Raw genomic sequence first — 15,689 nt, forward strand, 5'->3', positions numbered from 1 at the left:
TTAAATAAATATAGGGAACACTAATAATACTAAACCCAAAATGAGTGTTTTAACTAAAGTTAGATTTTAATGCAGGATTTTTACCTATAATTAAGTTTTTCACATTGTGTTATTGACACTTCTACTGAGAGTATCTGAGTACTTCCTCTAACTGCAGGGCACAGAATCTGATGGGTCACTAATTACAGTGCAACATCGCCCAATTGCACATGTTTCTCCGTAGACACCAGATTCAAATGATCAGGTACTCCACAAATGACCTGATAACATGCATTGTGTGTGTTATTCCAACTCTACTGTCTGCTTAAAATGACGTTCCCATACAGCTAAACCGCATTCTCAATTTACAATTTGTGACGTATCACGACACGAGTGTGGGATTTCTTTATTTTTTTCAATCCCTTATTAGCCCTATAATGTGTATTTGAACAGTAGACTAGAGGTTAAACAACTGTGAGCACAACATTTGACATCTAAACATTTGTTTCCTCTTTTTATGAACGAATACCGTTCCTCACATCAGACGACTATTCAAAAAATGGGCATTATGCTCAAAACATCAGAAAGCTAGAAACCTATTAGCAATAGCCTACGTCACAAACAAACGTAATCCGGGAAAAAGTGGCAAATATTTATCAACTCTATATGAATGACAGGTGTGTATCCTAAATACCAGATGGCACAGAGTTAAAACAGTCCACCAAATTAGGATTGCAGGCCTTATTGGAAACTAATCACGTCAAAAGTTGTCTACTGTCCCGCACACTAAGCCACACGATGCTCTGTTTATCAAAAGGAGGCAATTTACCACAACTCGTTGGGTCCCGCTACATGGTAGATTCTACGACGGATGGCTCGAGAACGACGAAAGCATCGTCCTATTGGGTCTATTTCTTGCAGAATTTGTCGGACCCTCCAACGCTGAATACGGATTCCTCTGGCGCGAAGACTGCCGCGGACATACGTTTCGCCGGCATTAGGTGTGTTGGCTAAAATCTGCCCAACGACTGACATCAACTGATCATCTGACAATGGTGTGTAATCCAGTGATGGGATACCAAGGCGTTGTCTGTGACGAAATAAGGTCCGCCGGTCGATCCCAAACAGTGACGCGATTCCTTGCCAATTCAATCCTAAATCCAAACAATGGTTAATCTGATCTGCTGTCAAATTGTACCTCGGGCGACCAGGAGCGCCACTTCCAGTTGTTGGCGCAATGACAACGCCTCCCTGTTGTGTCTGACTCTGAGGTAGCTGTAGAATTAGAATTAGTTGCCCTTGTAATGACTCTAAAAGAGTGGTACAGTCTCTTGCCTCGGGGCTTTCACCACGACGAACCACGTAAATCATAGAACTAATAGTCCTTGTATGGTGCCACAGCTCAGTGAAGTGTCTGGCTACCGGGTTGTCTTGTATAGATTGGATGCAGTGCATGACGCGGACGAAGAAATCAGAAATGTCGTCCGTATTTGCAGAAACACAAGTCTTATCACAGGCTAAAAGGCCAACTACAATTAATAGTAATAACTGCATCTTCTCTTTGAAAGGACAACACCGCACAGCTACGTAGCCGAGGCCGAGGTCCAGGTCGCGAACTTGATGGTCCGGGTCGTCCGCGGTCAAAGGTCACTACTTCCTGTCCTAATTTTCCAAAATAAAATAACGGCGAATGATAAATAAGATTTATGAGCAGGTGATGTGCCTTGTAGTGACAGGTTATGGATCTAGGCAACAATATGCACAATTAATCACGTGCTCACAGATTAACGAAATAATAATAATAATAATAATATTTAGTTCGACATCCCTGAACCTATGGAGAGAGAAGTAGCTGTCGGCGGTGCCTTCCGGTTACATTGAAACAACTTCCGGGCGCGCTGACATTTTACACGCACACTCAGATTCTCGGACACACACACACAGTTAGCCTATATTTCGCTGTGTGAGAAGTTAGTAGGGTGTGGACATTTCCAGTGTGTTTCTGCACATTGTCAGTGTGTGTGTGTACGTTTTCAGTGTGTACGTGCAAGTATTTCAGTGTGTGTGTGTACGTGCATGTATTTCAGTGTGTGTGCGTACATATTTCAATGTTTCACCCTAAACGGCCTCCCATAGGGGATGGTGCATTTTTCATTTCATTTTTCATTTCATTATCAGTGTTTACTGTTTTCTGTCTTGTTTGAATCTGTAAAAGTGCAAGACTTATATGTAAAATGTCTGTGTTGTCGTCATCTTGTCATCTTCTCCCATGAATTTGAGACAGAGTAGACATGTCTAGACAAAACAATGAATATTTTTCTTTCTTCCTATTTTTCAAATTGCAATTGAAGTTTGTTGGGGTGTGCCAAGGGCAATGTCTCAAAATTGGTAGAATTTCCGTGTGTGTGTGTGTGTGTGTGTGTGTATGTGTGTGTGTGTGTGTGTGTGTATTGTGCTGTAGGTTTCACCAAACTGTTTAAATTTAAATATTCAAATGCTCCACCAATGCCTTCTGTGTCCCTTACCCCTTCTCCTGTTGTTCGCAGTATACCCCCAAGGCTCCACGTTCTCCCTGCCTCTTCAACCCAACCTCACCCTCTCCTCCAATCCAATAGTATGTTCTCTGCACGCTCAGTCCTTCCACATTCGGAGCACCCATCTGTTTCACTTCTATGAAGAATAGTGTCATTAGTTTTACATAGGGACATGGAGTAAAATAATGTTACCCCAGGACGTCTGTAATATAAATGGCCAATTTGCACAGGATTAAGAAATCCAGGATTAAGAATTCCCTTTATATTTCTATCATATGTGCGGGGCATATATACGTACATATACAGCATGTATACACACACACACACACACACACACACACACACACACACACACACACACACACACACACACACACACACACACACACACACACACAATGATTGTTTGTTTGCTCCCCATTAGTTTCCAACTACTGCTCTCATTGAATTTTAGTTTTGATTCTCCCTTTTTGCACCTGCGTTTTTCCAAGTGCCCTTTTGATCCAGCCCAATTCCAAGATACTTGAATAGATCTACTATTTCAGACTGTTTGTCTATCCCTTTCTTTCTGGTAAATATCATATAGCAAGACTTTCTTGGAGAAAGCTTAAATCATCAGTTATATGACCATTGTTCCACTCTTCAAACTGCTCCCTGAATTTTACCTATCACACTTAGGGTATCTCATGCCCCATCACATGCATACAATGCCGCAAATTATTGTGTCCAGATTCTTTAATTTGGTCTTACACACACAGAACATTGATTAGATGTGTCGCAGTGCCTCATTTTCGCTGAATGTCACAATTCCCCTGAGTTGATTGGAGGATTACTCAGATCACTTGCTGCAAATGCTGCGGGACTGGTTCCTGAATAGTAATTGAGAGCAGCTTGGTGCATTTCCTCTTATAGCCAATCCCATTAAAAGAGGTGCGGGGATTCACTCAGGGCATTCTGATCCTTTCTTTGAGGCAGACCTCATTTTAGCACATTCAAATGAGCAGATTGTAGCAGAGATTCCATATTAAGGAGGCTTTTGGTTCATTCATTCATTTCTCCAAATCAATTTTTTTTTATTCAGTGGTTGGGAAGTAATTCTCAGGCTTACTCTCCAGCTAGAATCAGCACTCACATTTCCCTCACCCACCCCTCCCACATACCTTTATTTGAATCCCTTTTTAAAAGAAAAAACTGACCAATTTAAAAGAATGCAGTTCCTTGGCTGAATAAAACTAAATTACCTTATCACAGCAAAAAAAAATTGGCCAGAAATAATTGAAAAAAACATTACAACTGATGTCTTTTTCATATTAGGGACAATTAATTTGTACCACGTCCGAGTAGCATTGGATCCCCCCTCCCCTCACCCATCTGGGCTAGATTTTCTAAAGCCTGAAAACAGCCTAAAGCCTAAAGCTTTGGTGTCTCAAATAATAGTCTTCTCATGTTAGAACTGAAAGCCTTAATTTTAATCAACTAAGTCCCTGAATTTTAAAATGTTCAAACGACTAAATAGTGGGTTGGTTGGCTCATGGAAAGGTTTATTACTGATGATTCTTGTAGCCTTTTTCTGCAATAAAAAAATAGAATTTGATTTTGTTCTGTATGTGTTTCCCCAAACCGAAATACAATATGTCATATATGGGGCAATTAATGAGTAATATAAAGTGATTAGTTAGTGTTGAGGGGGAAAATATGACATTAATTATTGTGACTCCCCTTTATCTATCACTCATCTTCCCTCACAACCTGGTTGTTTATCACTCTCTTAATTGCTCACAATTTTTCCTTCATTAGGAAGCTCGATTGAAGCTCATTAAGCGTCTCTTAATGCTTGTGTGCCTATTGAGTAGTCTATCTACTAATAAAATCATAATTTCTTGCTGAATTTGTAACCAATTTGTAACCAATTCTATTTTGTTAAAGATATCAGACATGGATTTCTCATACACCAATCTAATTCACCCCCAGTACTGCAACAGTTATCATGAATGAAGAAATTAGCTATAGAGAACAAAAAGGTTTTCATACACGTTTATTTCTGCTGTGAAGTTGGGAATTTTTAAATAGTGTGGTCTGTGAGGATTGAGTCTTTTGGAGAACACCTCAAGTAGCTGTTCAAGAAACTGCGGATCAGCTTAAATGACAAACATAATTTTCTGTATCTTACAAATATATTTTTAATTACTAAAATAACAGCATAACAACATTAATATAGTTTGGCCTGATTTATCATCAGGTTTAACTTCATGCGAATTAAAGGGCTAAGGACCTACCTCTTGTGATATATCAGATTCAACACATAAGTCGCAGTAAAATATTGAAAGTCCGAGACTAAATGAGGAGTGTCTATGTGGGAAGCTGACGAATGACAGGGGATCTGTTTTATGGATTGATCAATCAAAACGAGAGGCAGACTTTCTGCTGTCTGAATGTCGATGGGCAGCTCGTTCCACCATTTGGGAGCCAGGAAAGCAAACAGTCCTGACTTAGTTGAGGAACTAGTAGTGTGTCTCAAATCACACACTGCTGTGAATGTTCTGACATTCGTGCACTCTGTGCCCTATGTACGGACATGATCAGTACACTCATTTCCCCCAGTAAGTGTTGTCACATATAACCGCCATCACTTACCGGAAATGACAACCGTATTTCTACTTCTGTTTATTTTTCCAAAAGCTTTTCCAACAACTCTTCTGACTCAGCAAACCCCCTAAAATCTCCCTGATCATCTTTTTCTGCCTTTTATATCCTTTTACAGTGGAGTGGTAGTGAAAATCACATGTATAACTTCACTTACATTTATAAAGAGCATCCCTGTTTACAGTACACAGCAGTGTGGTAGTTGCTGTTGCTCCGTTGACCACCATTTTCTAGTTTTAATTATATCCCGCTGCTTCCACTATGTAGACAAAATGGTGGTGATTGAGGGCGTTGAGTGTCCATCGAGCCACACACAACGGTTTGGGCGTTTTTGAGGGCATGACCGCATTTATCCGATTTTCAGAGTGAATGATTTGAGACACACCACAAGTGTTCCTCTCAGTGAGGGAGCAGCAAACAGATTTTCCGATGCAGAGCGGAGTGGGAAGGCTGGGGTGAAGGGTTTAATCATGACCTGCATGTAAGCTGGGCCAGAGCTGTTTGTAGCACGATTCGCAAGTACTAATGTCTTGAAGTGGATGCAAGCAGCTACAGGAAGCCTGTGAAGGAAGCGGAGGAGAGGTGTAGTGTGAGAGGACTTAAATAGGTTGAAGACCAATCGAGCCGCTGCATTCTGGATGAGCGGCAGGGGTCCGATGTGCAGGCAGACCAGCAAGGAGGGAGTTACAGTGGCTGAGGCTTGAGATGACAAGAGCCTAGACCAGAACCTGTGCTGCTTCCTGGGTCAGAAGAGGACGATCCTCCTGATGTTGTGCATCATGTATCTGCATGATCGGGCTGTTGCACCGATGTTGGTGTTGGCGGAAACATTTAACATTGTATGACTTTGTGTCCAAATTTGATATATATTATAAGGATCATGATTTTAAAAAGGAAACATCATGCAATTAAATGGAACAAAGGAGAGGTGGAGTTAAGAAAGGTTAGAACATGGTGTCGGACAAATGTTGAAATGTGTGCTTTGAAATCTGCTGATGCAGTCATGGAGTTTTCACTTCCCTTTAACTGAACTTGACAGCCCATCAACATGCCTCGGATTGAGAAACACAAGGGTACACTGATGAAGTGTAAATGCAACAAATCAATTTAGTTTAAGAGTGCATTTAGGACCAATTCTACTTTTGCTCGTTAGACCAGCACCTATCTGGGCGGTTGTATTTTGAGTGTCATCTCCCATACCCCTCGAAAGTGCACCTGCAGCGGTTACATTGTTGTTTAAACTGCTGGTTTGGGAAAGTAGTGAAGCAGGCAGTTTTCTCATCAACAACTCCATTACAATCAGGCGAGACTTCATTTGAGTGAACAGTAATTTAAAGAAACAGTCAAAATAAAGATCCATCCATCTTCAACCAAGCGTACCTATCGGGCTGGCAGGGGGGCTGGAGCCGATCCCAGCTGACATCAGGCGCGAAGCGGGGTACACCCTGGTCATGACGCCAGTCTATCGCAGGGCACATAGAGACAAACAGAGACAAACAGAGACCAACAACTACTCACATTCACATCAATTGACCTAACACATGCATGTCTTTGGACTGTGGGAGGAAGTCGGATAACCCGGTGAAAACCCAAGAAGACACAGGGAGAACATGCAAACTCCACACAGAATGGCCTCAGCCGGGATTCAAACCAGAAACCCTCTTGCTGTGAAGCGACAGTGCTAACCACCACACCACCGTGGTGCTGATTTTTAGCGATTAGATCCCATTATGACATCATCATATTTTAAAGGGTTTCAAGAAGTCATGAGTAATGTAGGATACGAAACCCAATGGAGTCTGGATACTGTTGGTGATGGAGATAAATGAAGAGGATGCTGAGATCTGGGTGTGTGAGAAGAGGTTCCCGGTGACCTCAGACCTGGGTGCTGGATTTGACAAATTGGAAGTGAATGGATGGAGAAGTGTTTCAAAGCCTCACACCGAAACGACAGCTGCAGTAACAGGGAGGAGGAGAGATTTAGAGATGTCATTGATTGATCGGGATCATGGCTAAATGTGGTTGGTTTATTTAAAAGAATAAACACTCCTAATCAGCTGACGAGAGGAAGCAAGAGAAGAGGGAGAAATGGGGGAATGGGTAACATTAGATAGCTTCATTAGACTGCACTGCACTATAATACGGTGATAACAAGACATAACCAACTAGCAAAATACTCAAACACACCTCTGCGGGTTAGGGTTAGGTCCTTCACATTTATGCTTCCTCTTCAGATGTTAATTGTGACCTAATTACTGGGGGGGAAAGGTTCTAAGTGGGCACTTAAAAGGCTGAAGGGAGGCATGGGATATACGAAAACAATGTCTCATTACTGAGTTTGTATGTAATAATTAACCTAAAACATTATTCTATGAGGCAGTGGATGTAATTAATATAGCATATATAGCAGAAATAATATTAGAAATAGATGTAGTAGATGTAGTGTAACTTTTCATTTGTAAGAGAAATGATATTCAAAAGTCACATGGTCTGGCTTTAAAGGGTCTCCTGCCAAAATGGTCTTAAGGCTACTATATTTTTGTTAATTTGATAATTTGGTATTCATTTTTACAGTGCATTTTGCCCTCTAGAGTCAGCTCTGTGTGTGTGCCCCCCCCCCCCCACCCCCCCCCCCCCACCCCCTCTCTCTCTCTCTCACACACACACACACACACACACACACACACACACACCCACACACACACACACACACACACACACACACACAGTTGCAGCAGTGACACAAGCTCTGTCAGTTGATGGATGGAGGTGGCAGCGCAGACGCACTTGTGGATTTAAGAGAACCTTTCAGCTCTGGTTCTTTTTTTTTCTGCACATAAGCAACTTGGTCTCGGGGTTAGACCCCAAGGCGAGACGCGGGTCGAGATGGAAGCAGCTTCGACAGATTCAGGGCAAGGGTCCAGCAGCAAGATAACTCCTGAAGTGTTACAGGAGATGCTCCAGTACTACAACCTGAGCCGCCAGGAGTTCATCAACACTTATAACATCCAGCCGCTCGTCTACATCCCCGAGTTACCGTACAGCGCCAAGTGCACCTTCGTGGTCATGTATATGGTTATTTTCGTCCTGGCTCTGGCTGGAAACACTCTGGTCATATACATAGTTGTGAAGAAACGGGCGATACAGACGGCGACAGATATTTTCATTTGCTCTCTTGCGGTCAGCGACCTGCTCATCACTTTCTTCTGCATACCTTTCACTTTGTTGCAGAACATCTCGTCTGAATGGTTCGGAGGTGAGTTTTTTTTTTTAAAACCTCTGAACTAATATTGTATACTTTTAACACCTTAACAATAAAGAGGCATTATTTCTGAGTTGAGTGTTATATATAAAATAAAGGCAGATGAATCGCAGTCAAACCTTTATGCTGTGGGCTTTGATTTGCTCTTGGAAATCCGAAATTAACTTCATTAAAAGTGGAAATTGAGAAAATGATGAAATATAAAAATGCACCTAAAGCCTGTTTGTTGTAAGGGTTTACAAGGCAACACGTTGCACGCTATAAAATCGAAAATAACTTTCTCATTTAGCCTTCAGACAATAATATATGAGGCGCAATAATAAACATTCATGTATTCATTCAAAAACGCCTAGGGATCCAAACACAGCAGCATACTACTTCTAATTGATATGCCAACAGGCAGTGTAGTAAGAGCTACACTGAACAAAAATAACACCTTTGTTTTTGCTTCTAAGGTCTTAATCTTGTTTAGACATAAACATAAAAAACCTTTCCCCCATCAATTTTGTTCACAAATTAACACTTAAAAAAATCCACCCACCTTACAGTTGTGGCATATTAAGCAGCATGATTAGTGTACAGGTGTGCCTTAGGCTTGTCACAATAAAAGGTCATTCTAAAATGTGCATTTTTATCTTTTATTGGGGGGGGGGGGGGGGTGTAAAACCAGTCAGTATCTGGTTGTGAGAACCATTTGCATCATGCAGTGCAAGGCATCTCCTTCACATAGAGTTGATCAGGTTGTTGACTGGTCCACTCCTCTACAATGGATGTGCGAAGTTGCTGGATGCAAGAAGTGGGATGTTTTCAGCTTCCAGGAATTGTGCACACATCCTTGCATTGCGGTCCTGCACCTTACCATGCTGAGGTGACTGTAGTGGATGGATGGCACGACAATGGGCCTTCTGGATCTCGTCACAGTATCTCTGTGCAGTCAAAATGTCATCAATAAAATGCACCTGTGTTTGTTGTCTGTAACATAAATTGTGACTGTTCAGTCCCCTAACTCTGCTATTAGGCAACTTGACGAGTTTGTGGTGAGGAGAGGAGGTGATGATGTGGAATATATAAAGCAATATTGGCACAAAATATTTCTACAAAGATCAATAAATGCACCTATTAGTGGCGTATGTATCTCTTCAGCATTGGAACATTTGTGCTGTTTTGTTTTTAGAAGATCCACTTTCTATATGTTTCGCATTAGCCAAACTTTATAACAAATTAATTAATACGTTTTGTTGCTGGACGCTGATGTCAAACTTTACAGTATGCAATATCATTTTAATATCCTGGTCGTTTTTTCACTTGGTAACTATGTCCACCAGGTGGACATCTGACAACATTTGCAACAACTCTTGTACAGCCTTTAAAAAGCACCAAAGAGCTGAATGTTTGCTTCAGTGTCAACAGAAATGATCAGCTTTGCAGATGGAATATTATTGCAAGCATTCACTCATTATATTTAACAGTTCACAACATTGCGAGCATCTCTGACATCAACAAGGAGACATTCATTGTATCTATAGCAATAGAAGGCACGCTCAAAGCATGCGCTCCTATTATAATGCGGTCACAATTAGTTCAGCAACATGTGCTTGCTTATTTTCTGCAGGGTTTAGCTGAGAAATATGTGCATTCAAGAGTAATCAGGGATGATCGATTTGTAATTTTAATGAATAAAAACTACAGGAAGAAAGGAATGAAAAAGGATGACAGGAAGCTTGCCTCTGTCTCTCATCGAACAATTGAAGTCTTTCGTAGAAATGCACCTTTTCTGCCGTTTCTCAGTACCTCATTGTTTCACCCCTCTGTGTTTCCTGCAGGGGTTCTGGTGTGCAAGACAGTTCCCTTTGTACAGACTACAGCCATAGTGACGGGTATCCTCACAATGACCTGCATTGCCATTGAGAGATACCAGGGCATTGTCTTCCCCCTGAAAATGAGGAGGCAGTACTCGTCCAAAAGAGCATACAAGATGCTAGGTATATTATTCTGCTTGCAAGAGGGGTTTATTATGCTATTAGGAGTTGATGTGTTCAAGCCCAGGAAACCTGTGTGAAATCGTGTTTGGCCTCTGGTATAATCGTGTTGAGCAAGTTCACATGTGCATGATGGCTACCTTGTTTTATGGAGAACAAATGACAACCGCTGCATTTCTTTTGAGTGTTATGCAGAACAAATAACACCCTGTGTCTTATGTTTTTGAGTGTTGCGCGGAACAAACGAGATTAGGTGTGCACTTCAGCTCAATGTGCCTAAAGCTGATTGGTGAATCACAATGACAGAAATTTTTTGCTGCTGAAGCTCTCTCTGTGCTGCGATTTCAACATTTCAAAAACAACCTCCTCAAGTCTCAACATATTTATGCCATGTTTATGTTGCGCATAATTGGAAATTCTCCTGGATATTCCTTTGTTGCCTTCAGGATGATTCAGCTCTGATATGTAGCCTAGAGGTAATACTTTTCAATCCTCCAGATGCATGCAAAGTACTCAGGCAAGCTAAATGACAACTGTATAATGTGCATGTTGATAAAAAAGGCAAATATATTGCAAGCGTGGAGGGGCCCACACAGGTTTCTCTCCTCTATTTTTGGCAGCTACTGTATGTATCAAACCTTATTTGTACCAAGTTTTTTTATCTGCAGATAAATGGTAAATGTTTTACTTGTCTGCATCCTGCAGGGCTGGTATGGATTGCCTCAGTGATAGTTGGTTCACCAATGCTGTTTGTGCAACAGCTAGAGGTGAGTGGTGCCACTCAAAGCAATTGATTCAACACAGAAGAACATATAATCAAGATTCAGAGAGATATTTCCACATCATAGTGTTAATGTCAGTCCTCCAAACCTGTCCTAAAATGCTCTGCCAGCACTGTGTAAATAAAATAAAATCTGACTCTGGACAAGAGGTACAGACTGACGGTAAATATAATATTGTACTGGTACCATGGTGTGATGAATTAAAACTTAAGATAATGTTGCCACTAAGTGTTGAGACAAGAGCACCATATTATGAGTTACTAAATGACTGATTCAAGTAATGTTATAGATTTCCAAACTAGAGAGTGGTGTCTTATAGTAGTTGGTAAATTGTAGCACATATTTTATTCCCAACGAAGATATTATAGATGATGTCCTCTATGTTCGTTAAAACACCATGCACCTATACATTATAGAGCTAACCATATACATATACTGTGTACACTTTGGTTGCACTCTAGTGTCATTAATATATCATTATCATAATGTATAGAGCAGTTTTTGCACTAATTTGATCATACAATTATTGTTATGTATATTTGTTACACCTTACTTTTTGTGCTGTTATAATTAATTTCTTTTTCAATATGATGTGTATTGCTAAAACATTTTGTGTATAAGTCATATATTTGTATACAGTGTCCAGTATGTGAGGACAGAGAGGGGTAGAGCTACCAGAGAGCTCTCAATCTGCTTCGAATTCTGGCGTTTTTGTTCTTTGTTTCACTTTGCATTTTTCCTACTGCAAATTTACTGTGAACTTTATTGTTTAGATACTAAGCATTCATTAGACCATTTTATATGAGGAATATTACTTGTCATATTATTCAGTGACTTCTGTCAGTAGATCTACCTTTCCCCTGAATACCCTCGTAGTGAAGCTCATTAAAGCAGCTTCAATATCATGTGTTTGTCAGCTGCTTTCCCCTAGACAGCAGGAGGGTTAGCAGTGACAAGGACAGCTGGGCTCTCCAGAATAATGAGGAAATGTGGGGTCGAAAACTATAGAAAATAAAAAGAGAGTAATCAGAAATTTGCCTCGTTAATACCACCGTCAGTCAGATCTACTTTATCTGTCTTTATAATTCTTCAGAAACTGACAGCTTTGCTCCCTCCCTTTTCAAGGTGAAGTATGACTTCCTGTACGATCACTACCACGTGTGCTGTCAGGAGAGTTGGCGCTCTCTGACCCACAGGCAGGTGTACAGCACCTTCATCATGGTGGCTCTTTTCCTGCTCCCGTTGACCGCCATTCTTTTCCTCTACACGCGTATTGCCATCGAGTTGTGGATCCGCAAGAGGGTGGGTGATTCCTCAGTCCTCAACACCATGAACCACAGGGAAATCAGTAAGATCTCAAGGTGGGTTTAGACAGCACAGGTGTCTCCCCGTCAGTTGTGCATTTTCATCATTTATTCCAAGCATCACGATTCCTGGTAATATGAAATGGATATAACTCCTCCAAGTGATATTTTCGGGGGGGGGGGGGGGGGGGGGGGGTGTTACACTTCAGTGGACTGTAGCTGTGGTTGAGAAGCTATTGCACTGTAGTGGCAATTTCTACCTATATACTGTATAGTGTAGTTGTGACATCACAACCGTACAGAAGTCCTGACGAGCGTTTTGATACTTAAACAGTATTCATATAGTGCCTCGACCCGCTTTATATTCAGAAATAAAATGGAAACAAATTCCAATGCTGGAGTTTTTTTTTTCTGGAGGGGACAGATGACACATTTATAATGTCAGATGATAGCATGTAAATGTCAGTACATAAAGGGCAACACACAACATCAGTTTCCGGGCATTGAAGAACATCATCTCTTAGGAAAAGCTGAAGTTCTATAACATATGTTTTCTGGTTCTGCTAATCCCAGAAACAGTACTTTGATTACTTGCAACCTCAAAGGCTACCACTCTCTGCAGCTGTGCTAGAAGGTTCTGTACTTAAGAGCCACTCCAATCATTAAAAAATATGTTTCGCTTAAGGTAACCTCACACTGATGTTTTAATCACTGTGCAATTTCACACATAAAAAGCTGTTTCCAGACAAATAATGAAATAATGATATTTTTAGTACTTACTTTGACATGTGAAATAATTGGTGTTATCTGTCTGTACCTGTTCATTTCCTGCTGTTACAAGTCAACATGTCTGCTTTGATCTTCTACAGGAAAAAGAAAAGAGCTGTTAAAATGATGATCACCATCGTTCTGCTATTCACCATTTGCTGGGCACCATTCCACACAGTCCACATGCTGTTTGAATACTGTAAGTGTGGATTTTATTGGGAAATGGAAAAATTAACTATTTCATGTCCGGGCTTAATTTCAAGTTATCATTTATTTAAGCCTCTGTGTAGCTTATAAGTTTGAGTTTTCAACTCTGTCTGTGTGTCATTTTCCAGATGACCTGGAGAACAAATACGACGGAGTCACATTAAACATGATTGTGGCCATCGTTCAGGCCATCGGGTTCTCAAACAGCTTCAACAATCCCATCGTGTACGCCTTCATGAATGAAAATTTCAAGAAGAGCTGCTTCTCCACCCTCTCTCACTGCGTACGAAAGCCTAATCAGCAGGGCGGCGCAGTGGTGGTGCCCAAACTGAGCGTGCAGTTCATCAAACCCCAAAGCAGAGAAGCATTCATGGAATCAGATCGAGGTAGCTCAAAGCAGAACTCAGCAGACAAAGGATCCTCAAGTTCAACACCTGGAGAAAGCGTATTGGAAGTAATAGGAGAAAAAATATCCACCATCCAAACAGAGCTCCCTGCAAACACCTCCTCTCAACCATGAGAGGAGGTAACCTTTAAGCATGTTCTCAAGCCAATCATGAGGACCTGTTCAATGGTCAGGTGTTTAGCCGTTGAATCCTGCCCTCCTGTTTGCTGTTAACCGACCAGCTGCAGGTGCGTCCGATGTGATTTCAAGTCTCAGTTGTGATTCAAAGACCCCAATAATCCATAAGATTGGAAACATATCTGTGCAGTGCCACAGGCTAGAACACCAGGGAATGATGGCAGCCCAGACAGCGCTCGGAGCAGCAATTATAAACTGAAACACACATTTGTTGAATTTCTGAGATGTCCTTGAAATCTGCAGGCTCTTCAGCCAGTGTCAGTGAGCGTATAATGTTGCAGGGAACCACACACATTCAGTGCCATCCCAAATAAGCACAAAATGAGAACTGTTTGAGAGAGACAACATCGAGCACACTAGCTTTACAGAGCCATGTACTTTTAATTGGCAATGGATGACTTTTAATGCTCTGCTGTATGTGTAAGTCAGCATGAAACTCAGTTCAGGTTCAGTTGCAAAACATCTGTTTAATCTAAGCATATAAGACCTTTTTGAAATTTTTTGGAGACCATAGATGGCCTCCTTATACAATGTTAGTCTGATGACGAAGGGCCCCTTCACTCTTTTCTTTCAACGGAACATGTTTTTACTTTTTACTGCTAAACTGACAGCCTTTCAAAGACGACATTTTGTAAATACGTCTTTAAAAAAGGTCAAACCTGAAATCACTGTCCCTTCTTCGGGTTTTTGAAAGGCGCTATTTAGAATAAATGTATTATGATTCAGTTCCATGTGCATCAAAACAGTCCAGCCTTGACGGTAGATCACAACATGAGTATCAGCATACAGTGCATCCGGAAAGTATTCACAGCGTTTCACTTTTTCCACATTTTATTACGTTACAGCCTTATTCCAAATTGTATTAAATTAATCTCTGTCCTCAAACTTCTACACATATTCACAGCCTTTGCTTAATACTTTGTAGAACCACCTTTGGCAGCCTCTACAGCCTCAAGTATTTTTGAATATGATGCCACAAGCTTGGCACACCTCTCTTTAGGCAGTTTTGCCCATTCTTCTTTGCAGTACCTCTCAAGCTCTATCAGGTTGGATGGGAGAGGTCTGTGCAAAGCCATTTTCAGATGTCTCCAGAGATGTTCAATCAGATTCAAGTCTGGGCTCTGGCTGGGCCACTCCAGGACATTCACAGAGTGGTCCTGAAGCCACTCCTTTGAGATCTTGGATCGTGTGCTTGGGGTTGTTGTCCTGCTGAAAAATGAACCGTCGCCCTGGTCTGAGGTCAAGAGCACTCAGGAGCAGGTTTTCATCCAGGATGTCTCTGTACATTGCTGCATTCATCTTTCCCTCTATCCTTACTAGTCTGCCAGTTCCTGCTGCTGAAAAACATCCCCATAGCATGATGCTGCCACCACCATGCTTGACTGTAGGGATGGTATTGGTCTCATGATGAGCAGTGCCTGGTTTCCTCCAAACATGACGCCTGGCATTCACACCAAAGAGTTCAATCTTTGTCTCATCAGACCAGATAATTTTGTTTCTCATGGTCTGAGAGTCCTTCAGGTGCCTTTTGGCAAATTCCAGACGGGCTGCCTTGTGCCTTTTACTAAGGAGCGGCTTTTGCCTGGCCACTCTGCCATACAGGCCTGATTGGTGGATTGCTGCAGAGATGGTTGTCCTTCTGCAAGGT

The 15,689-nt window shown here is 41.4% G+C and overlaps 1 protein-coding gene across 1 annotated transcript; it reads left to right on the top strand.

Annotated features, from left to right (window-relative positions):
* Positions 1-8,042: 8,042 nt before the first annotated feature.
* On the top strand, positions 8,043-13,978 carry qrfprb (pyroglutamylated RFamide peptide receptor b; the record flags this gene model as incomplete). Its single annotated transcript, XM_083932206.1, has 6 exons — positions 8,043-8,412; positions 10,242-10,400; positions 11,103-11,164; positions 12,305-12,540; positions 13,353-13,450; positions 13,587-13,978. The coding sequence occupies 6 exons, from the start codon at positions 8,043-8,045 to the stop codon at positions 13,976-13,978; spliced, it is 1,317 nt and encodes a 438-aa protein (XP_083788332.1).
* Between the last annotated feature and the right edge of the window lie 1,711 nt (positions 13,979-15,689).

The sequence above is a fragment of the Echiichthys vipera genome, assembly GCF_963691815.1.
Source record: "Echiichthys vipera genome assembly, chromosome: 18".
In the NCBI taxonomy this organism is placed as follows: Eukaryota; Metazoa; Chordata; class Actinopteri; order Perciformes; family Trachinidae; genus Echiichthys; species Echiichthys vipera.